General features: G+C 40.5%; 1 protein-coding gene across 6 annotated transcripts; it reads right to left on the bottom strand.

Annotated features, from left to right (window-relative positions):
• Window positions 1-469: 469 nt before the first annotated feature.
• On the bottom strand, window positions 470-7001 carry ARL14EP (ARF like GTPase 14 effector protein). 6 transcript variants are annotated; one of them, XM_086472048.1, is made up of 6 exons: window positions 6950-7001; window positions 4279-5439; window positions 3180-3310; window positions 2331-2381; window positions 1831-2054; window positions 470-1001 (listed from the first exon to the last, which is right to left on the bottom strand). In XM_086472048.1, the coding sequence occupies exons 2-6, from the start codon at window positions 4699-4701 to the stop codon at window positions 913-915; spliced, it is 918 nt and encodes a 305-aa protein (XP_086328174.1). In that variant the 5' UTR covers window positions 4702-5439; window positions 6950-7001; the 3' UTR covers window positions 470-912. The 6 variants fall into 6 exon arrangements, with proteins under 6 accessions (XP_086328174.1, XP_086328175.1, XP_086328176.1 ...); XM_086472049.1 differs by lacking the exon at window positions 6950-7001 and having other exon boundaries at window positions 4279-4783; window positions 5050-6671; XM_086472050.1 differs by lacking the exon at window positions 6950-7001 and having other exon boundaries at window positions 4279-4783; window positions 5301-6671.
• Window positions 7002-26283: the final 19282 nt, after the last annotated feature.

Raw genomic sequence — 26283 nt, 5'->3', positions numbered from 1 at the left:
CCAAAGTCTAACTGTGGACTTAAGTGGCTTATATTCATCAAACAGCTGGAAGTCTGTTAAGTTTGTTAACAAGGGGCACTGCTGACTCTGGTCTTATTTAAAAAATAATAAATACATAAAAATTACAAGATTGGACCAGCTTTTTATCCTCTCATTTTCATGGAGGTATCTATTTATATTTTCATCTAATTCAAAAGGTTGCTTACGAGATGAAACAGTTCCAAACACGGACCAAGCAGACAAGATCAACTGCTGTGTCAGGATAAGCACACTCCAGTCAAAGTAAAATGTATTAAATGCCCGCTGGCATGTAAAGGAAGCCAGGGCTATTACTCAGCAGTGCTGCTGCTATCTGGAAAAGTGCAACTGTGTGCTGCTCTCCCTCAAACTCACAGGATGGTTCTTGTGATAAATGTGGCTGGAATCCAAGGCCAATGAGACACACATCCACTGGAAGAACAGCCAATGCTCTGACCAAAAAAAGAAAGTCTGTTTATTTTTGTAGCAGATTTAATAGAAATGTAGTATAAGTTGATGCTTATTCTTCACTAGGACCAGCAGATGTCAGTACAGCTCAAAGCACAACTTTGGATTTTAGCCATGCAACCTTCATGGCACTTACCAGAAAAGAAAATACTCTAAACAAGCAGCAAGATTATACAACTTTACCAAGTCAGTCTTCGGAAATCAACAGTTAACAGTGTTCTTGAATAAATGCGGCCCTACTGGTCATGCAGATCTTCCAAGTCTTTCACAGAAATAGGAAATTTATCCAAAACACAACAAAAATACCAAGGAATTTGGTATTTTAAATGTTTTCAATTATAAAATCTCTTTTCTGAAAATCCCGTTATACTGTAAAATTTTAATGTTCTGAGGACAGATAAGGTATCAATCAAACATAATTTCAATTCAACTGTGTTTTTTTTTTGTAGCAGTCTGGATACTCTTAGTTTGGGAACAGACACTCAGATCCACTTCAGCTGCATGTAAACCTTTACCTTAAAAACAAGTAAAAAGAAAAAAAGGGGAGAGGGCTGTTGAAGTTCCAGTGCAATTACAGACTGAAAACAAATAAAGCAAAACTATTTCAATTGTGTTATATAGAAACCAACAAAACAGTACCATACTTTAAGATATCTTTCAGTGCCTTGACAGCTTAATAACACTTTAACAGTGAGACTTAAATTCAAAAGGATAACATGATCTCAAATCCCAGTAACTTGGTTGGGATCTGAACTCCTAAATGCCTTTGAATCCATTTAGGGGAACAGGATTGAATTTACTGGATGCAGCTGGGATATTCTACAGAGGATATAGCATTCACTATTACTACGGGAGAGCTTTATTAATACTGCTTGTAAATTCAATGAGAACTTTGAGTGCTTCAAACAAAACAGATCCAAAACAATGAGATTCTGCACTAGCGATGGAAAAATGAGGGATAAATGGAGATAGTATACTCTACAAAACAGTATATGAAACAATAGTGAGTGGCTCAGGATATATCATGTGAAAATTTAGCACCTTACACTTAAATACAGTGAAAGACTGTTCAATGAGAACCAACTTGGATGACTAACAAGACTAAGTACAAAGTAGAATGAAGCGTGAAAAGACAACAGCATGATTATTTCCATAATCATACTGAAAATGAATGTGGAAGTGAACACATTAACTATGCAGACCGTGATAATTCCAATAGCTTTCATTAAATGCCTAAATGATGAATGTGCTGTATTTAAAGCATGGAATATATGCTCAGGCTAAATAATGTGCATATACACTAACCAACATGCTTATGGATAAATAATGTGCATGTACACTAACCAACATGCTTATTTCTAATTATTTCTCCTCCTTCTATCTCAATTTGCTCGTACAGCCACTTGCGGTCACAGCGACATTCAGCTCCGCACTTGTTGGAGTCACACTTGGGGCAGGCATAGAAACATCCCAGGCAATCTTCATCAAGGCAATCACAGAGGTCCATCCCACTGTAAAGCAGCAGCCCCTGGCTATCGTAGACTTTACTCTTGGCTGGTAGAACTTGCCTGTACAATGAAAAACAACGTTATTTCCACGCTATTTTGATGCCAAGCCGCTAATGTTGTGGACAGAAGTTTGCTTTCTTCAGGTGTTCATTTTAACACTCAGTTAATTTAAAAGATGTATATATGTTACTGCATTTGACAACACTTCTCAGTCCTAACTGTATCTCCACTATAGCATTCCGAAATAATTTCAAGAGTAAGTTTTTATTTTTTAATAGCACAGTTATTCAAGCACTTATGAATATTCTTAGTTATAGGATGTAAACGGCAGATTACCTTTCAGACGATGTGAAATCCTCCCTTAATTTACTTTTCTTTAACGTGTAGCTGTAATTCAAAGGAGGTCATGTAGAATCATTTAGGGTGTGTACATCCAAGTTTAAAAGTATTTTTCATGCTTTTATCATTACTCATCTCTGTAACAGTTCTCTTAAACTCCAGAATCACAGAAAAACTCTTTGGAAGGGACCTCTAGAAGTCACCTTGTCTGACCCTCTGTTCAGAGCCAGGTCAACACAAATTAGGTTGCTTAGGGCTGCATCTAGTAGAGTTCTGAATAGCTCTAATGTCAGAGATGCCACAGCACTTTTGATCCAGCATTTTACGAGATACACAGAAAAAGTTTTCCTAATATCTCAACAAAATTTCCCTGGTTGCAACTTGTGCTCAAACTAAGAAGAAAGAAATGGAAGGGAAAAGGATGTGTAGGTTGTCAGCAGCACATCTAGTGTCTGTTTCTACCCTGTAAGGTTAAAATTAGGTGGACAGCAGGGGAAAGGCATTAATGTGATCTTTCTTGCCTGTTTTAACAAATATTTTATGACTAGTTAAAGCCGGGATTTCTATCACTCTCCTATCAAGACAAGACTGAATTGGTCTAAAATTTTAGTGGAAAATGACAGAGAAAACTCAACTGCATATACCATTCCTCTGCAGAAAGCATGATTTTAAAATCAGTCACATTAGAAGGCTACTTGTTACCTAGTATTGGCCCACTTGGACACTAAATGCCTTTTTTAAAAGTAAGGTAAGGTCCTAATTTGCACTCTTTTGCTTACAAAGTGTAACTACTGAGTTACTTTGAAGTGAAAGCTAAAGATAACGTAAATACAGGAAACAGCTCACCTGTCCGAATTAAATGATGCCGTTTTTGTCTGCAGCCTTCTTTTTTCCCTCTTGCTAGTCTCAGGAGTGAATTCAGTCTGTCGTCCTGGATTAGCAAACTGTAGAGACTTTAAAGCCTTAGCTGTACGCCCCTGAACAAAGAGAGACAATCTCATGTAGCTACAGATACAAACCTAAATTTGTAAGAAAATGCCCAGTCAAGCCAGGGTTTCCCAGGAGAACCAACTTAAGTCTTAAAATTTTTATACTGGAGAACTGTACCAGTCTCAAACTCCAAACATAAGCTTTATAGTAGCAGTTTTAATCAATGCTTTCAAATTCCACCCCCTATCAGTCTCCTAATCATACTGACATGCAACTGAAAAATGCAGTTGGGCAACAGCCCCAGGCTGAACGGGACAGTGGTGCCTAGAGTGCAGTTCTGCTTTGCTACAGGGCATACACGCATAGGGCCTTGCTGATGCGGTTGCCCACACTTCTGCTGATTACCTGCACACATCTTGAACAACGCATCCAGCAAGGACAAGCTGTATTCCAAACTCAGCACTTGAAGCATTATCCTCCCACACGAGTTCATTACTGCCCCTGAACAAACACCATGGCCTTCACAGCTCAGACACCACAACAAGAGTACGCTTAATTCATTCCCCTCAATGCAGGTTCACTTGGTAATGAACTGCTAGAGAAAGCGGATTTTTTTTAAACTGAGGAGACTAAACCAGAAGTTTAGCTCAACATCCTTAACAGCAACCTTTGCAATGTTCACTTTTAAGCACACGAGCTCATTTTTCGCAAGGTTTGAGTAACAGCTTATAATACCAGCAGCAGTCTGGCATTTACATGAACTTCTGAGTTCTAAGTCTCCCTAGTAGGCACAATCATTTGAATTTAAAAGGCCATAATATTTAATTAGGGAAGAGGATTCTTTTAAGGTCTTCCAAATAAAGGTTTAAATAAAGTCCCACACATCCAAAAGACACTATACCCTTTCGTATTTCTACCAAAATAACTTAGTTTCTTTATGTACGACTTGTATGAAGCTCAGTTCCAATAGCTTACAGAATTTAGGGGAGGTGGGAAAACTAATCCATATACATACGTCTGAATCAAGTTTTCTTCTTTGTCGATCTTCGGATTCAACATCCACGCTTCCGTTTATTATCTGCATACACTTGGGACAAAGCTTCCAACCGGGGACAAACTGTCTTCCAAATTTGGCACTTAGAAAAGTTGCATCATCTAAGTCAATTGCTCGTAAATTTTTCTTTGATAGTTTTCTGTGTATATTAAAGGGATCACAACATGATTTTTGTAAGTCTTCAAATCTTTCAATGTAGATTTTTGCATGGTGGAAGCAGATTGTATTGTTCTCTGAGAGGGTTATTCCAGTCCTAAGTTGAAGTAACAGTAGATCAGATGAAGATATATCTTGCTTAGTCTTGAAGCCAGTGTGACGGGTATAATAGGTCTTATGGCATTCATTGGTAGCTTGAAGCTGAACTCCAACTGAACAAGGATCCATTTTATTTTATCAGAACAACTTATCACTTATTTTGCCTAAAATGAATTCTCCAAACTCTTTAGCAGTTTCTGTGAAGATCACCCTAGAGAAAGCATTAAAATCAATCAGATGTGTGCTGCAAACCTTTATCTGTAAGCTTGACAGTAATTTAAAAAACACGTAAAGAAATTATAGCCTTCTATTCTAGATAAGACTAAAAAGACACTAAACTGAATTCTGGAATCAAACCATGCATCTTGTATCCCTTTCAGAGGCATTTTTTCCTAGCTACAGTAAGTATCAATTCAAAACATTCAGTAGCATTACTTTCTCAAAAGCAATCTGGGAGCAAGGTATGAGGTGAATTACTTGTTCAGAGCGCAGCCTGCTCCGGTCATCAGTTTCCTGGGGACCCCCTCTCTTGGCACAATCCCTGCTAGTCAAGTACCAGTTGCGAAGGTGGCCCACAGGAAGAGACTGCTGACGGCTAAGCCATTTGCCCATCCTGCTTCCAAGTAGTTTCTAGGAAAAAAAGCTGAAGGCAGGCTGCACAGGCTGGCTGATGTCAGTTAGCAGCTCACATCCAACCGTGTTTCCCTGGGTGTTCTTCCCACGCTTACCAGGTGCAAGTCGACACACACAGAATCAACCTCAGCCTTTTCAAGACACAGCCTGGGGGGTACACACAGATTGGTGGTTCTGGATGCGTGCAGTTGTGGTTCTGTGGGCCTTTGCATGCAGCTCCCTCCAACGAGTGCCCTGTCCGTTTGATGTAAATACTGAGCAGTTATTTAAAGTTAAACACTAATTCAATTACTAAATGCAAAGCTTGCTGCTGCCAAGTGGTCTCACATGCACAACAAAGTTTGTTGCAAATCCAGTGCTGGCCTTAAGACACCTCAGCCTGAGCCCATCTTGCACTATTTTCTACTGCAACATAAAGGACAAATTTTTACCAAAAGAAAAGAACTCACTTGCCTTAAAAACCTCTGAGAACCTTAATCACAATGAATACAACCTAACTGGGATGTTAATGTTCACCTACGCTCTACTCTGCAAAGACAAACCCAGACAAATTAAAAAGCAGTGTACTGGTTTTGGCTGGGAGAGAGTTAAATTTCTTCACAGTAGTTTATGTGAGGCTATGTTTTGGATTTGTGTTGAAAACAGTGTTAATAACATGCTGATATGTTAGCTAGTGCTGAGCAGTGCTTATGCAGCGTCAAGGCCTTTTCTGCTAGGTCAACATAAAAGCGATGATCTGAATTTTCAACATTTGCAGATGTATTAGAAGTCAGAACACTTGGAAGATGTTCGAATTAAAGTAATTTTTCTGTAAAACAGAAAATAATTATTACAATTCTATCCTTGGCAGGCATCTGTTTTGACAGCTGACTACACTACCTGAAATACCACCATATTAAGGAGGGGGAAAGCACATGAAGTCTATCACTACAGTTCGTTCAAGTAAGAGTGCGCTGAAGTTATGTATCTCATACACTTGATTTGTAAGAACTCTTGGCAGAAGCTTCAAATGCATTTTTTCCCTCCTCCCCTTGGGAGGAATACACAGCTTTTTGCCTTTGAATCCTCTTTGGTGAAAATAGGAGAGCTTCACACCTGTGAAATCATTAATTAGCATTTACTGCACCAAACAATAACCCAAAGCAGAAGACGGTGATGAGGATCAGCACAGTGGAGCACTTGTGCACAACAGGCCTGCTGCACTAGCAGAGCCTCAGCAAGGTTCTTCCAGCTTCTTGCTGCCGGTAGAAACAAAGGATGGAAGAAACCGCAGTTTAGGCTGGCAGCACCGGGTTATAAGAAGTCGAAGGGGAAAAACACTCCTGGAATTGCAGGTGTGACCCCCGTCTGAACACGTTACGCTGGACGTTCAGCGGCCGCACAGCCCTGCAGGACACCCGCACCCAAACGGTGACAGCCCCTTGCCAGGGCTGCGCGTTGAGAACCGAGCGACAGCCCAGCGGGAGGGTCGGCTGCTCCTTCGCTTTTGCAGAGCAGGGCGGGAGGCGACCAGCAGGCCCACCCGCGACCGAGGGTGGCCGGGCGCCACCCGGAAGAGCTCTCTGCAGCCGCGGCGCAGCCCCAGGCCGCGGCCGGCTCCTCCCGAGGCGCTGCCCGGCCGCTCCGCGGGGCCCGGCACGGCGCCGCCGCGGCCTTCCCGCCCGCTCGGCGCGGCCCATTGCCTCGCACGGCCCCTCCCACGGCCGGCCGCGCACCCGCGACCCCCCGGGGGGGAGCGGGCTACCTTGCCGTCGCCTTTCTTCCGCCGTTGACGCCGGGACGCCAGCACCCGCCCTTCCGCGTTCCCGCAGCCACAGCAGCGCTGCCCGTAGCGGCCATCAACCGCCGCCCGCCCTCCGGCTCACCATAGAGCAGCGGAAGCGCGGAGCGGCACTTCCGGCTGGAGGTGGCGAAAGGCGACACCGGTCGCTGGGGCGGGAGGGCGGGTGGAGGTCACGTGCCCAAGCGCCGGCTCGTGCGCGCCGTGCCGTGCCGTGCCGTGCCGTGCCGTGCCGTGCCGTGCCGTGCCGTGCCGTGCCGTGCCGTGCCGTGCCGTGCCGTGCCGTGCCGTGCCGCCGAGTGGCTCTTGCAGTGCGCATGCGCTGCGCGTGGAGGCCGGTGTTGGGGGGGGGGGCGGCTCGGCGGGGCTGAGGCGGCTGCGGGCGGCCGTGCCCGGTGGCGCTGGGGACGGCCCGTCGTGGCCGTGCGGTGGGTCAGGCACAGCCTGGCCGGGGCGGGGGGGGGGGGTTCGTCTGCGGCAGCGCCGAGCTCGGGCGCGGCTGGGGCCGGGGAGGCGTTGCCGCGCTGCGGCAGCTTGGCTGGCGTCGCGGCCGGGAGCTGAGGGGAGAAACCCGGCCGCCCGCGCTGGTGCTGGCGCTGGGGCGGGGGGGGGTGGGGGGAGGAAGGGCCGGGGGACTGTGATTTCAGGGGCTGTTGCGCTTGTCGCGAGGGGCCAGGCGAGCGGAGCGCCGTGCGGGAAGCAGCGCTTGTGCTGCGGGCAGGCCCTACCCTGCTTCTCGGGAGGGCGTGGGGAACAAGCCGGGCCTAAGTCGGAGCTGTGTGCGAGGCCCTCGCCTCCCCCGGCGAAAGCAGCTGAAACGGAGGGCTGTTCGCCGCGGGCAGCGCCGCCGTGCCCGCCCCGGGGCAGCCCTCTGGCCGCCGCGGCTGCCGTGGGCGGCGGGGTCTGCTCCCACGGGGTCTGCTCCCACGGGGTCTGCTCCCACGGGGTCTGCTCCCACGGGCCCTGCCAGCACCGCGGGTGCCGTGGGGTACTGATGCGGAGGTCTAGCTGATTAGAAGGGGGAAAGCTTTCAGCGTTGCCAGACTAGGGTGAGCTCAGGGAGTCAAGAATTATTACTTTTTTTTTTTCCCCCAGGTTCTTCTCGTCACAGTATTTCCCCCCCCCCCCCCCCCCTTCACCCGCCCTAAAATCAGTGCTATTGAAGCTCTTATTTATTTTAAATAAAAGAAAAATGGTGGAAATATGTTGCTTCATTTTGGAAAAAAAACAAAACAAAACACAAACCCAAACGGTTTCTTGGTCACTCAGAAGTCTGTTACTTGTTTGGTATGGGCTCTTTTTTTTTTTTTTTTCCTTAAAAAAAAAAAAAAAAAATTCAGTGCAATGGATCTTTCCAGGGAGGAGGTATGAAATTTTGACTATTCTTCGTTCTGTGGATAGGTAGTGACACCACACCCTACTTAATGAAGTTTCTGGAACAATAATGATAATAAACAGAACACAGAACAGTTGTTCTAATAAGTACCTTAAATTTATGATACTGATGCTTATTTCAAATTGTAATGATGTTAGTGCTATCTTACCACTTATGCTTGTACAAAGTTTTTGTTGGTTTGTCTATTTCTGTTAAAAGAATTTTAGAGCTTACAAGAAAAAAAGTGCTGGGTGAGATAAGAGTATTCTTCTTCTAGTTATGTCAGGTTGCCCTCTTTCTGGACTGAATTCAACCCAGAATTTTTTAGATGTGACTGTTCTTTGGAAACCTCTTCAAGGGCAGGATAGCCTTTTGAAAACGTTGCCCTTCTTGTAAATGAGATGTGATGTGCAGACTTGTTAGGCATTGTGCTGCTCTGCCTGTGTTCCTGTCCTGCACGATAACTGCGTATTGCTGAGTTACAATGAGGCAGAAAAGATCTGTGGGATCTGCTAAACGTTTCTGCCCACTCAGAGCCGTTGCCCTCAGTACAGCAGTATATCACAGCCTGGTAACAGCAGCAATAAAATGAGTAGACCCAGTTAGTCACGCTAAAGGCTTAAGTCTCCTTCCCCAGTCACTTACAGCTAGATGGTTCCTAACTGGCTTTCCAGCAGGTTCTCTCAGTGGATGGTAATAGTAAGAAAACTGAATTATAGTCAGAGCAAACACAGATAGGCGTGGCATGAACCTAAAAAATTAATTTTAATGAGCTGTAGGGACTGATAGTAACAGAATTGTGAGTAATACCGTACTCGGTACTTGGGGCTTGACACAGCTGATGCCTCTTTCTAAACAGATAACTTCGGGCCTGAGCTAGGGTAGTGATTCGCCACAAATAAATGGGTGTAGATCGAGGTGGTTGAAGTTGTGATTCAGACAGCTTCAGGGGAAGTGTTTTTAAGCTGAAGCTATGTCAAAATCTCGGATGAGGCCAAGCCTAAAAGAAACTGAAATAGCCTTAAACGGCAAAACAACTGGCTTGAAACATGTAGCCAACTTAAGCTAAGAAAGTTAAAAATACACAAGTTTCTTGAGGCCTGCAGTAGTTTTTTATGTCTCCGCTATGTTTTGCCATTAGTAAAAAATAAAAAAATCTTAGCGTAACGAAGTACTGAAGCCAACTGGGCACAAATGTTAGAGCACGAAAGAGCCAAAGCAGAGAAGGGGGAGCAGTTCTCTTGCAGTCTGTTATTTGCAGTAGCCTTTGTCAGTACTGGTAAAGAGGTCAGCAAAAGGATATTTTCAGGTAGAAATACGATTTTCAAATTGTCTGTATCCCTTTAAAATGCAAGAATGTAAAACAGAGTGTCTTTTCATCTAACTTTTTGCAACAATATTGAAGAATTGGTGGAATAGTTGTCTGGAAATAATTAAAAGCCTGTGGAGGCGAGGAATAATTTTATACTTCAGGAGACACCAAGGGTTCTAAGCACAGGAATAAAATGTTTTAATTATAATGTGACAGTAACAACATGTAGGCTGTGCCATTTTTTGTTTCTCCATCTGACCATTAAAGAAAGCCATTATAAATTCCATATCTATTTATTAAGTCATACATTGGCTCAGTGATGACAGAGAGACTGCAAAGTGCCATCACTAAGGAGGCTTCAATAAGGCTGCTTCTGCTGACTTGTACTGCTTAGGATGAAATGTGTGGAGTTAATGAAGTAGAATAATTCATGAGAGAAGATACTTGAGATACAGGTTGTGACATCAATTTGTATTAAATAAATGTAGGAAGAGCAGTGAGGTGTGTGTATTCACTTTTTCAGAGTTAGTGTCAATCTGTGAGGTTGACTGTAGGGGGCTAGATACAGATTTGAGGTTATCCGAGTGTTAGCTTGTAACAAGTTTGTCATCCATGGGTTGAAACTGGTTTTGGTTGATCACATTAGCTTTTATCTATGTAAATGAAATTGTGCCTTAATGAGGGAGGAGTTTGGAGTTTAGAGTAAAAGCATTCTAGGTATGGTAGATGACAGGTAATGTCTAGATGCCGTAAAATCTTCAGATGCCGTAAAAATATTCTCATATATTTTGGTAATACTGGGCTGGAATTTAAATTTGTCTCTGTGCCAATGCAGGTTGACTCTCCATATGCGATTTTCATACATAAGTGCATCTGAAAACTGTCAAAGCTTGTTCTGCAAAGGAATATGTATGCCAAGGTAATTTTAAATGGATTTCATGTTGAAGAGTGGTAGAAGTCATACTCTGAATCGAGTTTAGGTCTGCTTGCTAAGATTCAGTAATTAGTGTGTGCCTCAGCTCACTCACATGAAAAAAGAAAAAAAAAAAAAAAGAATAAAGTAGTATTGACATATATCATCACTTAAAAATTGCTGTCAGGTCTTTCTTTGTCACAGATTTTCCAGAATTTGAAGCAGTGACAGATTTGTTACTGACCTGCAAAAAGCACTGGGATAGACTCAGAAGTAAGGTGGTATTAGCACTGTATTCAATACAGTACAAATTCCAGGTAGCTCAGCTCAATTTCAAGGATAATCAAGTGAAAATTTTTATAGGAGAGGACTACCTAAGAAAGCACAAAAAGTAAGTCTTTTGGTAATTTTTCCCTCCAGGAGCACTACCTGGGTTTTAACTTCTTCGTGACTTTACCTATCATGTGAACAGCATTGTTTTAAGAGCTTACAGCTTATCCATAGAAAAATTCCAGAAATTCGGTTTAATTACATAATATCCAGTTAGACTGGCCTAGAATCCAGCAAAATTCTGATAAGGATCAGAGATTTTATTTAATTCCTTCTTCAATCTAAGCAAGTTTGGGGATGCTGTTAAATTGGTTTTTATTAAAGTGAAACAGATGAAGATACTCCACTAGCACAGAACCTTTTGTATTGCATCAGGTGTATCTCTTAAGTGTTAAATGAAAATAAAATTTGCCTGTTATTATATTTGGCATATTTGATAAGAAAAAAAGCATCTAATTTAGGTTGTATGTTTTTGTTACAACCAGAGATCCGGTTTCTTTTCTTAAAAGGTTTTGAGTGAACATCTCTGTGTCTGGGTTTTAGCAAATGTGCTGGAACGCTGAAGTAGGCGTGGATGTTGTCTGCTTCAAGTTTTTCTGTGATTTTCTTATGAAGTATTGTTATGTGCTCCTTCAAAAACGTAAAGTCAGAGGGTGATTGTGACAGGAAAAGAGGAAGAAAAAAGCTGACAGTTTTGGTAGGGCATAAATGGAAAAAAGGCATAAACAGAAAAAAGAAAACCTTTGCTATCAAGGAGTACCGCAGTAAATTCAGTGTGAAGGGGCAAAATTTTGTGAGGTGCAGTTCAGGACCTTTGAAGCTGCATAAAAAGTAGGAAGACTCAAGGCAGAAAGGAGGCTGTATCAGTTGAGATGGTTATTGTGGATTACTAGGCTCTTGATAATAAAAAAATAAAGATTTGATGTGAGAAAACAGGTGACAAATTTGGATTAAATCCTAAGATGTGTTTGGAAGCTCCCACTCTTCTTACAGCTTACATATTCCCTTATCCCCATCTCAGGGGACTTCTTTCTTTTGTGACTGAACATTACAGTCTGGGAGCGTTAGCCAGTTTAAATATTGCTTGTAGGACAAAAACATTAGTTGGTGGAAGGGTGAAAGAAAAGGACCTTAGAGAATTTATTATGTTGCCATCAAATTTATGTCATCTTAATTTTTTTTTTTTCCTTTTGTGTTGCCATTTGCTGTCTTGTCTTTACCCTTTACAAGGACTTACAGTTTCATTTGAATGACACCTAAATAAATACATTTTATTACAAATAAGGGTAAGTGCTGATTTCACGCTTTTGCCCAAACTCAAACACAGGCATAAAGACATTCACTAACCCATAAACAGAGTTGTAAATAAGTAGCCAGTGTGCGTTTTTCCTTGTAAAAAATGAGATGCCAAGTGCTTTTATCTTAGAGTCATGAACTAATGTCTTGTCACCAACAGAGCAGTTTCTTTCACACCAAATCCTGAAGTTGCCAGAAGTCTGGATATCACCATGAAGCTAATGGTTTTAAAAAAAAAAAAATCTTAAGAAGTACCTTGGGATATTTTGTAACATGATAATAAGTTTTATTTTGTAAGGTATGGATATAAAAGCATGCATATACTGCCTTAAATAATTTTCTGGCCTGATTGTGTTTTGGTTTTATGTTAATTTGACAATGTTATAAAGATTATAGATTATTTTCATAGTTTGCATTTAAATTTTGACCCACAAATATTGAATATTTGAATTCATATCATGCTGCGTTTTTTGAGTAATAGAAATAATAGGAATTCTGTGAGGCTGAAAAGAACCTAAAATCCTCTCAATACTTTGATTCTCACTGTGTCACAATGAGAATTGTTTGCTTTACTGGCATTTGGCATCTGACTTTGGGATGCCTCTTTGGGAATCCTTTGCCCTTTCCGGGCTGATTTCTTGATGGTCTTTATAAATTTATTGCCTGGAACATTCTGACTCTCTGCTCAGTATTTTTTTTGTATTGAGCAGAATTTTGGCTGCTATTTCCAATCTGCTCCTCTTGTTTGAGCAACTTCACAGATGATGTAGCATCACCCTGTTGCTATACTGTGTTCTTTGCTTTGGGGCTGAAGAGAACGTGCTTAGACACATAGATGTGTGCTGTCCTTTGGAATCGGTGCAGCATCTCTCTGCCAGGTTTGTATCTCTTTAGAAAGCCCCGCTAAATAGCATTTTGTTCTAACAATCACAGAGTCTCAGATGGTGCTGATTTTGGGGAGTTTTCTTTACTCATCTGTAAAGCTATTGAATTTATTTCTGATTCAGAAAGCAGAGACATTAGTTTTTGCTGTGATTAAAAGCAATCTCATTCAGCCTCTTTCTAGTCTCTTACGAGAGCAGCTAATGTTTGCACAGACCTAGGACCAGTTAGTGCTTACACACTGGTAACACGTTAGGGCGTTTAAGGAATTTGGGATTTGTACTTTGCTGAGAAAAATGTCTTCTCTATGCTTGGTTAGATGTAAAATGAAGGTTGTTAATCTGACAGTTGGCGCATCACATAGAGAAAACTACTGTTTTTGCATTGGTGTGTGCTCAAGCTTTTGCCTATTTATCCGTTACTTCCCCGTGCACTCTTATGTCCAAGGAAGCAAACAGCGTAGATAATGGAAGCGTGCCCGTCAGTGGGCATTATGTGGGAATGTAAGTGTGGGTTTATGGGTCGTACGTCATTCTAGGAAGCCTTGCCTGATCGTTTCCTATTAAATAGTAGGGCTTGATTCGTGGTTATGCTGCTTTCTTTTTACAGTGTCTGCCTCAGAGAACAAGCTCTGAGCCTGTATTAACTGAACACCAAAGTTAAGGAGAAGAAATGGACAGTCGAGGAGAAGAAATGGCGTTCAGGTCTAGGAGTGTTGGTTGTATAGCTGCTGCCAGCTGTTGACAAGGACTGTAGCTAAGTCCCAGTTTTGAAAACCTATGCAGCATAAATAGCAGTGATTATTAGCCATATCCTGTAAACTCTTCTGTATGATGTTGTCTGTAAAGGGATAAATTTTCCTGTGATACTTTTATTCAAGGAAAAATTTACTCTGTTGATATGATTATACTGGCATAAAAGTGTTTCTGCTGCTATGGGTAGCTGATACATACTGTGTTTTAAAAGGATGTTTTCCAGGGCAAATCAAGCCTATCTTAACACTTACCAGTTTGTTCTGTTGTTGAGAAGGTCCTAAACAATATCACTTAGAGAAGCTGAATGACGTGCTGGAATCCTGAAGCAGGTCAGCAGCAAAGAAAGAATAGCACTTAGCAAGTCTCAGTGTAGACCTATGTCCCTGAGGGCACCTGTGCAAGGTTTTATTGGTGCAGTTGTACTGGTATAATTCATATGGGAAATGTGTTTTAGTATAGCCTGATGCTTTAGCGAGGCTGTGCTGCAAGGCTACCTTTGCTTGCTAAGCTTGCTATTCCTAACACATCAATTCTGCCACACTTCCTCAGGTACATTCATGGAGCAGCGAGTCCTGAAGTGCTTGTGGCAAGGAATGTCAGAAACTAACTCTTACGTTTGATGGTCAAGTGTGTTGCACAACTTCTCATCAGACATACAGTCTTGGTATTAAAAAGGTCAGTGCAGCTGGGTGCACATAAATGAAAAAGGAATGTATTTGTGAGTTTAGATTTAATTTTTCAGGCCTCTTCTGTTCGAGGGTTTGGGCTCTGCACAAAATTCTGTAACTGTTCTTCAGTTCTACAGCATTCTGCTCCATGACTCACTGCATGTCAAACTTCTATCAACTGTAGCTATGGGAATTGCCATGGTTCCTTGAAATCCTTATAGAAATGAGACAGTTATCCCATGAAACCTTTACTGAAATCAAGTTTATTTATATCCTTTCTATTTTTACATTAGAGAGTGATTTTTTTTTTTTTTTTTCTCCTTAAAGCACAGACACAGTTACATTGTCCAGCAGTTTTGTAGCCTTGTGACAAATTTGGGACCCAAAAGCACACTGTTTGCCCCCGGGATTTCATGCATCGTTATGTATTTGGAGAGAAATAGTGCATTTGTCTACAACTGATAGGTACCAGCAAATACTGCAAATAGTCACAGTCTAAACATAGAGGTTTTTAACTTCCAAAACCTAGTGTCAAACCATTACATATTGTGGTAGGCTGTGTTATTTAACAATGTTCAAGCAATTGGATTTTGGATGTTTTATCCTCTGTCTGTGTCATTTTGAAAGGTAAATTAGGAAAGCCTCTGATAAATGATGGGAGAACATTCAAGTGTTTCCCATCCCCCCTCAAAAACCACAATAAAACCTGTTCAACCTAAGACCACTTTGTTAATGTACTTTAGAGTGTCAAAGGCAAACCAATGCTATTACTTATTATGCTGGAACAAACCAATTTACGAGCTGATCAATCTACAGTTTACCAAGAGTGTTGCACAGTAGTTTATAGGTTACAGCAACAGTTTTCTTTACAGCTTTTGTTGAATTCAAGTAACATACTTAAAGAGGATATCTCAGCTTCCTGAGGTAATGAATATGAGGCAGTACCAGCAGCTGTATGACGAAAGAAAGCTATTGCCAGGCTGAAAAGGTGTAACTAGCCTAAAGACGACCTAGAAGAAGTGTCTTAATCTTGACAGTAATTATTAGATTTTATTTTTCAAATTAGAAATTTTCATCTTATGCCTTTATTGAAAGCTAGAGAACAAGACAGACAGTGATAGCATGCAACATGCAGTTACAGTTTCTTTATGGAGGGAGGAGGGAATGGCATTGTATACTTCATTGAGACATCGTGTTTCTCTAGGTTTTTAGTGTCATTCCAGTACCAACATTGGGCTGAGGGGAAGAGGAAGGTCCTGGTCACTAGGGCCTCAAAGTCAGTCACCATGTGCCCACGAAGTGCTGAGGGAAGGCTCTGTGTGTGTATCTAACCCCTGCTTCCCGGGATCAGCTGGAGTCTGCTTTAGGCCCACGGTGCAGGCTCAGTAGTGCGTTGCTTTATAATTCCAGGGTTCCAGTGTCTGTTTTTTTCACTATATCTGAACACTTTCTCCTAGAATATCCTCAAATGGCTTGTTAAAGCAGCTCATACCACGAGCTGGGTTTACTTACTCGTGTCTTAAAATCCTCTCTTCATTGCCAACTTCAAATGCTCTTTTCAAATTTTTCCCTGGGTAAGTTGCATACTAGCTTCACAATAATGTACTCTGTTACTACTCTGTTTATGTAGGATCATCAGTATTTCCGTGCGACTGAGAATAGAGTATGCTCTTACCTCTTCTTCTAGTCAGCAGCAAGACATTTAATCTCTTCTTTTTGATGGTAGAGATTTCTTTTAAATTCACTGAGATGTTTTGTAATTACTGAGCCATCCAGCCTCCTCCAAATCTGGTTATGTTAGGAAGTATCACATGGTTTTGCATAGTCAATAAAAACATGCTCAGTGGTGATGGAAGTCCTAGGGAAACAATGATTTCACGGGGTTAATTCTGCTTCTGAAATTTGCTTCATGCAATCCTGAAATACAAAGAACAGTTCTGATATTGGGAGTAAGACCATTGCGTGAGGACTCCAGTTTCTCATTCTTTCACATGAACAAAAAGATTCCCTTTATCTGCTCGTCCAGCTGGTATCTAGTCAGCTATACATCATTGCAGGTTTCCCATTGTAACACAATTGCTACTTGCTTTGACCAGATCTCCTGGTATTTTCCCAGTTTTTATTTTCAAAGGAGGAGGTGCCTTTTGGGCAGTTAATACCTGGCTTTTATTTTCGTTTCTCATGTATGGCATTTTAAATAGTTCTGATGATGCAAATCTTTTGCTAATCTTTTACTTGTTACTTCATCACATCCTTACTGTTCGAGCAGAATTGCCGTGCTGTCAGAGTGCCACGGTATAATCAGATCTTTGTTCAACATACGCTCTTAAATTATCCTTCAGAATTTTTTGTCATGGGCTATGGTTCAGGGTGTTTGTTTCTCCTAGACCCCTGAAGAGCAGAGCTAAGAAAGAGCAATAGCTGATAAATCATCTTAAAACTTTGGTAAGCACGATGCTCTCCCCATTCCCAGCACTTACGGCCTCCTTTGTATGTACGTGATAAACTGACTACCTGAATACCGAAGTTCACACACTGTATACGGATAATAGAGCGTCTTGTCTACACTGCACACCAAGAACATTCTCCGGAGTGTTTGGTGTGGTCTCTGGTTGCCCAGACTGAGTGACCTGATGGAATCTGACAGGATTGTTTGTTTCAGAGAAGAACGGGATGGTGGTCACCTATGCAGTCAGGATCTGGAAGCTGGGAAGTACTCGCAGAGCCCATGGTAGTGCTTAAAGACATCTGGGTAGGACTGAGTTACATATATTAATTTCAATTAGAAAATAATAATAATAATTCTGTAGTGACACTAACTATGAAGTATGCTAATGAAAAGTCTACTTGGGTTCATGAAGGGGGAGTTAAAAGGCTGATATTTCAGACATTTGAAATCAATATCCTCCTTTCTATACATGCTTTGTTTTCTTTTCCTATCTTTATTGTCCTCCAGCTATAGGAGACAAACATTTGGGCCATTTGTCATCTTGAATTCATGTCATTTTAAGCATATAAACATACCATTGGGACATTTCCTTATTTATTCACTTTAGTGGGCTGTGACCAAAATGTTATTTTCCTCTTGTGTAATTCCCTTTTCTTTTCTGTAATCGCTATGTTTATGGTGGTTTATGTTGCTTTCTTTTCCTTTATTTTGAAGTTTATGCATATTATGTTCATACAGCCTCTTTACGGTGCTATACTATAATGAGTGGAAGAATTTTAGAAGTCTCTGTGACTCTTACTCTAAATGATAAGCATGCATTCACTTACTTTTAAATGCTTCCTATGGATTTTGAAGTATTAGGAAGGCCTTGGAAAAGTCCTGAGCGTGTCAAAATTCCTTAGTTTTGTATAAGTGTCCTATTGAAAATGTAAATCTTAGGTACAAGTGCAATTTTTAATTTTGGCAGCCAGAAGCTGTGTTTACGGGCTGCAACTTCTGTGTGTCAATTGCTGCGTAAAAAAAGAGCAAACGCAAGAGGTTAGTTGTTCTGTTGCTGCAAGCAAATGGTTATTAAGAAACCTGTCCAGAAAAGGGTTCATCAAATAGATTAGCAGTGGCATAGGCTGAGGAAATTTCTCCCTCAAAGGGCTACTTTGTAGTGTTAATATTTTATAGCATCTTGGAAATTCCTCACTGGAATTGTTACAGTATTGTTGTGTATTGATCTGACTGGAGAGACGTTTTTAATCTGGATTTCAATCTGAATCTTCTCAAAATATAGAGGGGCTGGGAAGGCTCTGGTGTGCGGGCTCATCCTGTCTCAGATTAGTGGCTTCTCAAGTAAGGGACATACAATAGAACCACAGTTTTCTGTCTCAGGAGAGTATCTTCTCATAAATTCATGTTTTGTCTATGTATCAGATTTATCATTGTGCCTCTGAACCTCAGTGCTTTTTCATTTAGTAGCCACAAACACTTTGCAGTGGTATGACAGTGAAGTACACAGAAGAGTCTGCTTTGTCCTGTGTTTGTTCCCATGAGGTAACTTGTACTCTGCACAGTGTTACATTCTTTTGGTGGCTCTTTGCTGAAGGAGAAGGAAGCTAATTTTGTGAAGTGAAATATGGTCAGTCTGTACTGTGCTTGAATCAGGGTGAGTATTCTGGAGTTCGGTCAGACTTGTGTTTAACAGTTTGTTTTCAGTGCGGTTTTGTGTCTTAGCACTGATTTTTTTTTAATTATTTTTTTATTTTAGTGGTGAAAAGCATCAGAAAATAATGGCAAACATAAAAAAAAAAGATTTTGTGTTGGTGTGAGAATAGGTTATTTATACCACCAAGTAGGATGGGTATTAATTATTTTTACTTGTCTTTACTCTTCAGATAGCACTGTGACTAACAGAAAAGAGGTAATGTGCTATGTTATAGTAATTTGCATAGGAAAAAAATGTGTATTCTATCCAATCCTTTTCAGGCTGTTGTCTCCCCAAGCACCAAATGATGTCTGAACTATGTTTTTTTAAGCAGAAGCACAAGTAGGCTGATGCTTGTACAGTTCAACCCTGTGGGAGAAATTTTTGAGCTTTGTGAAACGTTTAGCTTTGAGAAGCTAAAGTGGATGTTGGAGCAGAAAGAATTTATGCCAGGACTTAGTAAAAATGAACAGAAGAGGAAAAGATAACGGAGCAAAACACAAAATGAGACTAGACTGGACTGGGACAGAATAAAGAGAGGAACGTTACTGACTGAGAACCGAAGTTTGATACGAACTGAGAATGCAAGATAGTAAGGCTTAAGGATTGGGGAAGAAAGGATGGGAAGAGAAAGATGTGAACAGCAAAAAAGGCAGAAGCAAAATAAATGGTAACAGAAGAGAACAGAGCTCTGAAGTTAGTGCAATTTTTTCCCCTCCAGTTAGTTTCACTTGATAAAGTTACATTGTGTGAGAAATCTGGCTTTGGTCCTTCTGGCAGTCAAGGTACACTGGTTTCCTGAAATAGGGAAAATAGCAGGAAAGGAATATGTTTTAACTTTAGGAAGCAAGTATGAGAAAATCCAGTACAATAATTGCTTTCCCTTTAGTTTATAAAGTACCAGTCATTTGTTGAGTAGGTGGTGCAGAATACTCTTCTGGCCACCAACTCTGCACTTTTTTTCTTTGTTTTTGATTTTGTGAATACTGAGAGCCCAGAATATAGGCATGTAAGAATTAAAACGTTAGGTAAGACCAGTGGTTGGATCAAACTATAAATACTCTTGTTATTTTGTCAAAATAACTGCTTCAAGAAAACACAAGATGGCAAGTGGAAAATAATTTGGAGATAACTAGATTATAAGAGACTAGGTTAAGAATAAGATTACCAACTCTAGTTTGACTCGCACACTGATGCAAACGAGTTTAAGTTGGCATGTCCAGAACTGGGGGGGGATCACACCATTGCTGTATAAAATCTAATAATTTATTATGAACTTATAGAAAATATACCATGTCAACATGAAGTGCAATAAGTGACCCTTATAGTCACAAAGAAGAAATATTCTGAACAGTTTTCTACTTCAGTCCTGTGTTTATTCCTCAGAAAGCAAGACCCGCTGCATGTGTCCAGTCTTTTTTATCAACTCTCACTTCATCATTTTCTGGTGTAGTTGGAAAGAAAAACATTAGGACTATAGTTTTCTTTGAAGAATAGCATGAGATGAGGGCTAGACTGGAATGAACAACTCAAGCTGCTTGCTATGTTATTGCTCAAAATGGCCTCAGACCGTTCCTTCCCCCTTACACACTAATTGTAGTCTTCCTAGGGGGGAATATAGTGCTACTGTTTTTAGTCTTAAGTTGTCCTTTTCACAAACTTCTGCGTCTTCCTAACGGATTGTCCCTTAATATCCTTCTCACTGTTTTTTAATCCAACAAATACCTTCTGAACAGTGAGGTCGTATTGTATCTTGCAGTTTGTGGAAATTCTGCGATCTCTTTATTGAGATTCCCTTGCCTCTGTTCAGTTCAGAAAGTCTTCAGAGCTATTGCTTTCTTACACTATTGTCTCCTATTGTTTTTTTTTTTAACATCAGTGTTTTTTGATACTCGGAGAAAGCTACGCTCGAAAAGATCAGCTCTTCTGTTAGAATCAGCATTTCCATTGCTACAATGATAGCTTGATCCTGAAATGAGGATCTGCCCCCATGAAGGTATTGGGATCTTCTGTAACAGCTAAGCGGTGTAAATACACTAGCAGATGCTGCAGTTACACAGCTTTCCTTTAAAGTTTTCTTGTTGATGACTGTACAAGCATATGTGCTGCCCTGAGGAGCATAAAAATAAAAGCATTCCCATTAGAGTAGCAGGCGGGAGGGCTGTTAATCAACTGAGTGCCTTGTTACAGAGATAACTGCAAAGTCTTCCTCAGCTAAGGCTTGATCCAGAGCCTATTGAAGTCAGCAGGTGGCTCTGAATTAGATCTGGCCTGCAGTGTTTCAGATGAAACTAACAATAAAGCAGAAGCTGCCGTCGGTATTTGTTTTAATAGATTCTCCCATCACTTGATCTCTGTGAAAGAGGTAGATTACATTAGTTCGGGTTTTTAGTGCTTTCTTTTTTATTGGGAGATACGAGACTTTCCTGGCGCTGGGAGTTTAGTGCAGACTGTACTGCTGATTCCATGATGCTACGTACCATCGAACAGGACAATGACTAAACAAGTGACAGCTTTGATATGGGTCTATTTTATCTGGAAATAGTGCAGATAGAATTGGAGACCTGAAATAGTTCTAGCTGCCTAGATTATCTTGCTCAGCCTCTGAGGTGTTGCGGTTCATAGGATCTTTCTTCTGCTGTAGAATTCTGTCTCGGCCTCTGTGTGCATCCTTCAAGACTGCCTTCCTGTCAAAGCCTCTGAGAAGATACTGGCTTAATCTTGGTGTGATGCTGGTTTATCTGCAATAGGCCCGTGCAATCTCATAATGCCATGTTTTTACTGCAGAGGTTATACGTGTCATCTGCACTGGCAGTAATTTAAGAGGAATTTACGTGACTCTCAGGAGAACATCAAATTACCCTGCAGTTTTTTTTCTTTGGCTAACTGGATGCTTTTATTAATTGCACAGAGAGACTGAGTCCCCGTTTTGGTGCTACGCTGATTTTCGCTATACTTAAATGTCAGCCTGCACCCCTTATGGGCCAGTCAGCTTGAGTGAGTGAAAAACATTGCTTCAGCTAGAGAATTGTGTTTGGTAGGAACGGACTGAGCATCAGTGCTCAGGGTGTAATTGAACTGGTTCTGCAATGTCTGTGAACCTGTAGTATCCCTTAGATTGCTTACATGCAGTTTGTTTCTATATAAAATATAATCTATGAAGTGAGTACTCTGTGTTTTCCAGAAGGAAAAATTGTAGTTTTCTGTGTTTTCATTCCCTTTATATGTTTTATCATGTTACTTCCAGGAGCAGAGGTTGGGATGGCAGTTTTCTGCATGCTGGCTATTTACAGATAATTTGGTGAGCATTGAATCCTCCCTGAAAATAAGCAGCCAAGAGAGTGAGTGTGTGCCAGTGCTTCCTCCACCTGGGTGTAGTGTAATGCCATCTTGTGGAGTTGTTCTTATGTTACTCTAGATGGAGAATAACAAATTCTGTGGATTTGGCAAGTGCTTTCCCTTTAATTCAGAGAGACATGCCTGTTTATCTTGTCATAAGAGACAGAATAAACCACTAAGCTCTAAAGCATTGTAAGAGGAGTAAATAATTCATGGCTTTAAAATAACACAAAAGTACTTATCGACAGGTTGTCAAGGAGGCAATTTAATATTCTTGGTCAACATGTTAAGTATCGATTTTCATACACCACAGTATTAGTCTTGTTGGCATCATAGCAAAGGAGAATTTTAAGGGAAGATATGAAGGAGAACCAGGAAGTGCCTTTTTGGATATTTCAACTCTTAACTTGACAGAAAGTATAGAGGTGTTTGTCTGAAAAATTTACAACTAGATGATGGAAGCTGTCACTATAGCTTGATTGGAGGCCTTTAAATACTTGATAAGAGATGATGGGTAGGAGGAATCAATCATAAAGAGCCTTGAAAGTGGTGGCAAATAGCTTATGGTTAATGCAATAGAGAAGGGACAGTCGGTAGAAGGTTGCAAAGAGCAATGATATAGTTAAATTGGCAAGCAAGGCTGGTGATTTATGCAGCAGCATTCTTCATAAATCTATTATCTATAAAATGTGCAAAAGGTTATTACTTTTCCATGCATTTTACAATTTGATGGTAACATAATCACTGATGAATAAATATTCTTTATCTTCGCCTTTTTCTTCTGTCAAAACTGTCACTGTGGCACAATATCATGTGGGGTAAGGCACATTCTTGGGAATTTCTGCAGCTAAAACATACACACTGAGACACCTATATGACATACATGTTTGCAGAAGATACTTATTTATGATATAGATCAAACAACAATGCTTAATTCTCCGTTGGCTTTCTTAGCACACAATAACAGAATCACTCACTTGAGTGAAAGTAGGTAAACAGGTAAATATTGTTTCTATGAATATGAAATGCCCTCTCAGCTGAGGTGTTATGGTGTGCCTGGTATCTGTTGTTCTGTGTATGCTAGCATTATTTGATGCTAGGTAAGAGGACAGGTTTTAAGACTCAAGTTCTGTGTATATATTTGATTTGGTTTGTTTGGTGGGTGTTTTTTTTTTCTTTCTTTTTTTTTTTTTTCCCCTCCTAACCGAATGTGCTTTCAGCTATGCTTAGCTAGTTTTAGCGTATTTTTAAATAAGTTTAAGTAATTGAATATTACTCCTGGCAGTTCAAGGAATCTGAATTTCTAGTTTACATGTGGAATGATCATATGTGGGAAGCTTCGTATTTATACACGTGCTAAGTGATACCAAAAAGGTTCTTTGTAAGAGTTGACATTCTTCAGCTGAAAAAGAATTATGCTACGTAGTTTATGTGACCCATCACAACTGCTAAGACTGATAGGATTTCAAATGTTGAGTCTTTACCGCTTCCCTTGGAAATATTCTGAAACAGTCTGTGGGGTAAAATCACCAGATAAATCAGTCTAGCTTGCTTGTTAGCTTTCTGTGAGCTGAGAAAGAGGTTGCATTGGTTTATTAATATCCTAGTTATTTGTACTGTTCCAGAACTTCTATAAGGTTATTTTTTCTGAATATTGTAGCTGTAAGGGTTGATTTAGAGAGTAGTAGGACTCCTAGAAAAGACCTATGGAAATTAAAAGGAAAATTCTCTTCACTCCAGAATCATGTGAACTTTCAGTCTTTCTGAGTCTTTGACAGGATGAGAAAGATCAGTGGAAGATTCCTAGGGATAAGAACCCTAGCCATTGAAATAAAAGGAAACTAACTCCTTGTGACTAGTGCTGGGGTACACTTTAAAGTCAGAGGATACTATTGCAGCATCATATTAAAGGAGAATCTTGCCATCCTCACTTGGAGAGGATTTCCCTGGAAACGGAAGGATAGTTTGCTTATAGGCAGGATTTGTTTTTTTTGGAAATCAGAATATCTGGTATTACAGGTGTTTCAGAATGTTATAGTTATTGAAGCTTGGGGTTTTTTTTTGGTGGGAGTGAAAAAAGGATTATGGCCAAATTTTTAAAAACAACTTTAGGCTTTGCTCCAGTCTTTGTTTTACTGACTTACTGTTTAGGAAAATGGACTGCTTCTGCTTCAGTACTGCTTCTGCTTTCAGAGTCTTTTATAGGTACTATATTTCACTTCAAAATAATTACTAAGAAATAGTCAAGCTATGAAAAATTTAGAATTAGCTCAAAATGTAGGTCCCAACACTGCTAAAATGTGATGAGATTGCTCTCTGATGGCTCAGGTTAGTTAGGCCTGTGCCTGGGCCTGTTTCCATTTTTGAAGTCTGAGATTAAAAAAAAGTAGTATTTTTTCACACTTACAGGAAAGCAGAGATAGTCCTTCAAATGTAATTTGGGTATAATCCGATATAAGAACTATGCAGAAAAGCACTGTTTAAAAGTTTTTTTTCTTCTACATTCTTTCTCTAACCTCCACTTTTTTGAGTATGCCCTTTCTTTATCTTAAATAAGGGAAGACTATGCAGTGGATTGTCAGAGCTGGTGTACATGCATTGTGTTTAGGCATTTGCTGCTGAATATATGCTTTCCTTTGCTCTGTCGAAGGTATTTGTCTTTGTTAAGTTTTTAGTTTCTAAGAAACCTTGTAACTGAAGTGCAAGACCCTCAGACTGGACATGCTTTTCAAACTGAAACCCTGCCAGTGTTGACGGAATGAGGAAAAACCTCTTCCTCTGTTTTATAGTGTGGTTTAGCCCCCTATTAATAGATCTTAGGATGGGATTTTACATGTCTGCAACTATATAGGGTTGAGTCACAATTTCTTTGTTAATCAAAGGAACTCAGATTCCCTTTGTGCTATACTGCTGCTTGGTCAGTTTTTCTTCTTTTAAATTTATCTGCTTTATCTTTCTTAAGGGTTACACTTCACATTGTATGTTTTGTGCATCTATGTTTTGTGGTTTCTGGAAAGGACATACAGTATCGCTTATGTGGAAGGCTAGATACCCTTTTCAGGTCCCAGGGCAACTAAAACATCTAAATATACGTCTGTGGTAAAAATTTGACAGTACTTATGTGACGTGGAAAAACATATACAGTCCTGTGGAAGATACTTCAGGGATAATTGGTTGTTCCCAAGTCTTGTGCTTTGTTTTCAAATATTTGAAGATATTTAGTATCAAGGCATTGCCGCATAAGTAGCTGGCCCCATTTCATCTCTGCTCAATTTCCTGGAAGGGACATAGCCCAGAGATGTTCTTAAATTACACTGGAGCTGAATAGACTTCAGGATACTTACAAAGATAGTGGGAAGCCACCCATAACTGAGTTCTGAACCTAAGCACAAGACCTGTGACTTGCCTGAATTCATTGCTGCTGTTAACGCTCTATAGGCAAGTGAGAAGGGTTCTTATGCTGAAAAGCCTGTTTGTGATTTAGGGTTTGTCTCTTTCATAAAAGAATGATGTGTTTAGGAAGCACTGTTCAAAGGCTGGAAGTCTTACAAGTTGGGTGCCTAACTTCAGGCAGCTGTTAGACAGACTTGTAGCTTAGTCTGGTGAGCTACCTGAGGACACTTTGGTGTACTAAAGAGTGAATTAGATTTAGGAAACCTGACTTGTGGAGATTTTAATTTAGATAACTAAAGCTAGATTCCTGAAAGTCTTGCTTACAGTGAATTACAATGTGATTTGTTTTGGAAACTCGAGTGTTCGCCAGGAAAATCTGTCTGGCCTCGGTTTCCCAATGAATTTTACTTCAGTGCAGGTGCCACATAAAGGTCATTCTCATCCAGGCAAAGAAAAACATTACTTGAAATCAAAACATTGAGCTCAATAAATGCCAAAGGCTGGCTGAGCTGAAGAGGTGAAAGGGGAAATTATCTTTTGTTCTACATTGAAAGCAGACTTTGTGAGTTTCATTACTCATACATGCATTTCTCCTTGTCACAATATCAATTTCACTCTCTTATTTCTCGAGATTCTTGCTCAAACAGCAGTAAAATAGACTCAGTGTTGTGCTTCAGCAGAGGTGGAAAGGCAGCTAAAGAAACATTTAAAAATACCAGTGCTAGCTTATTTGTAGACTTTATCGTAGCTTTTTCTGATCTGGAGGGACTCACTCATATAGCATAGTTTTTTCCAAAGAGAACTAGAGTTGTAAGTCCTTCAGAAGATTTTTATGCTCTCTGCTTCACTGCAGAATATGAGCGTTTTGTAGTTGGGCAGTGCGCTAGCTAGCT

This window comes from Leptosomus discolor, chromosome 12, assembly GCF_034619465.1.
Source record: "Leptosomus discolor isolate bLepDis1 chromosome 12, bLepDis1.hap2, whole genome shotgun sequence".
NCBI classification, from domain to species: Eukaryota; Metazoa; Chordata; class Aves; order Leptosomiformes; family Leptosomidae; genus Leptosomus; species Leptosomus discolor.
Note: the sequence above shows the minus strand (reverse complement) of the source record. Positions and strands in the feature narration are given on the sequence as shown.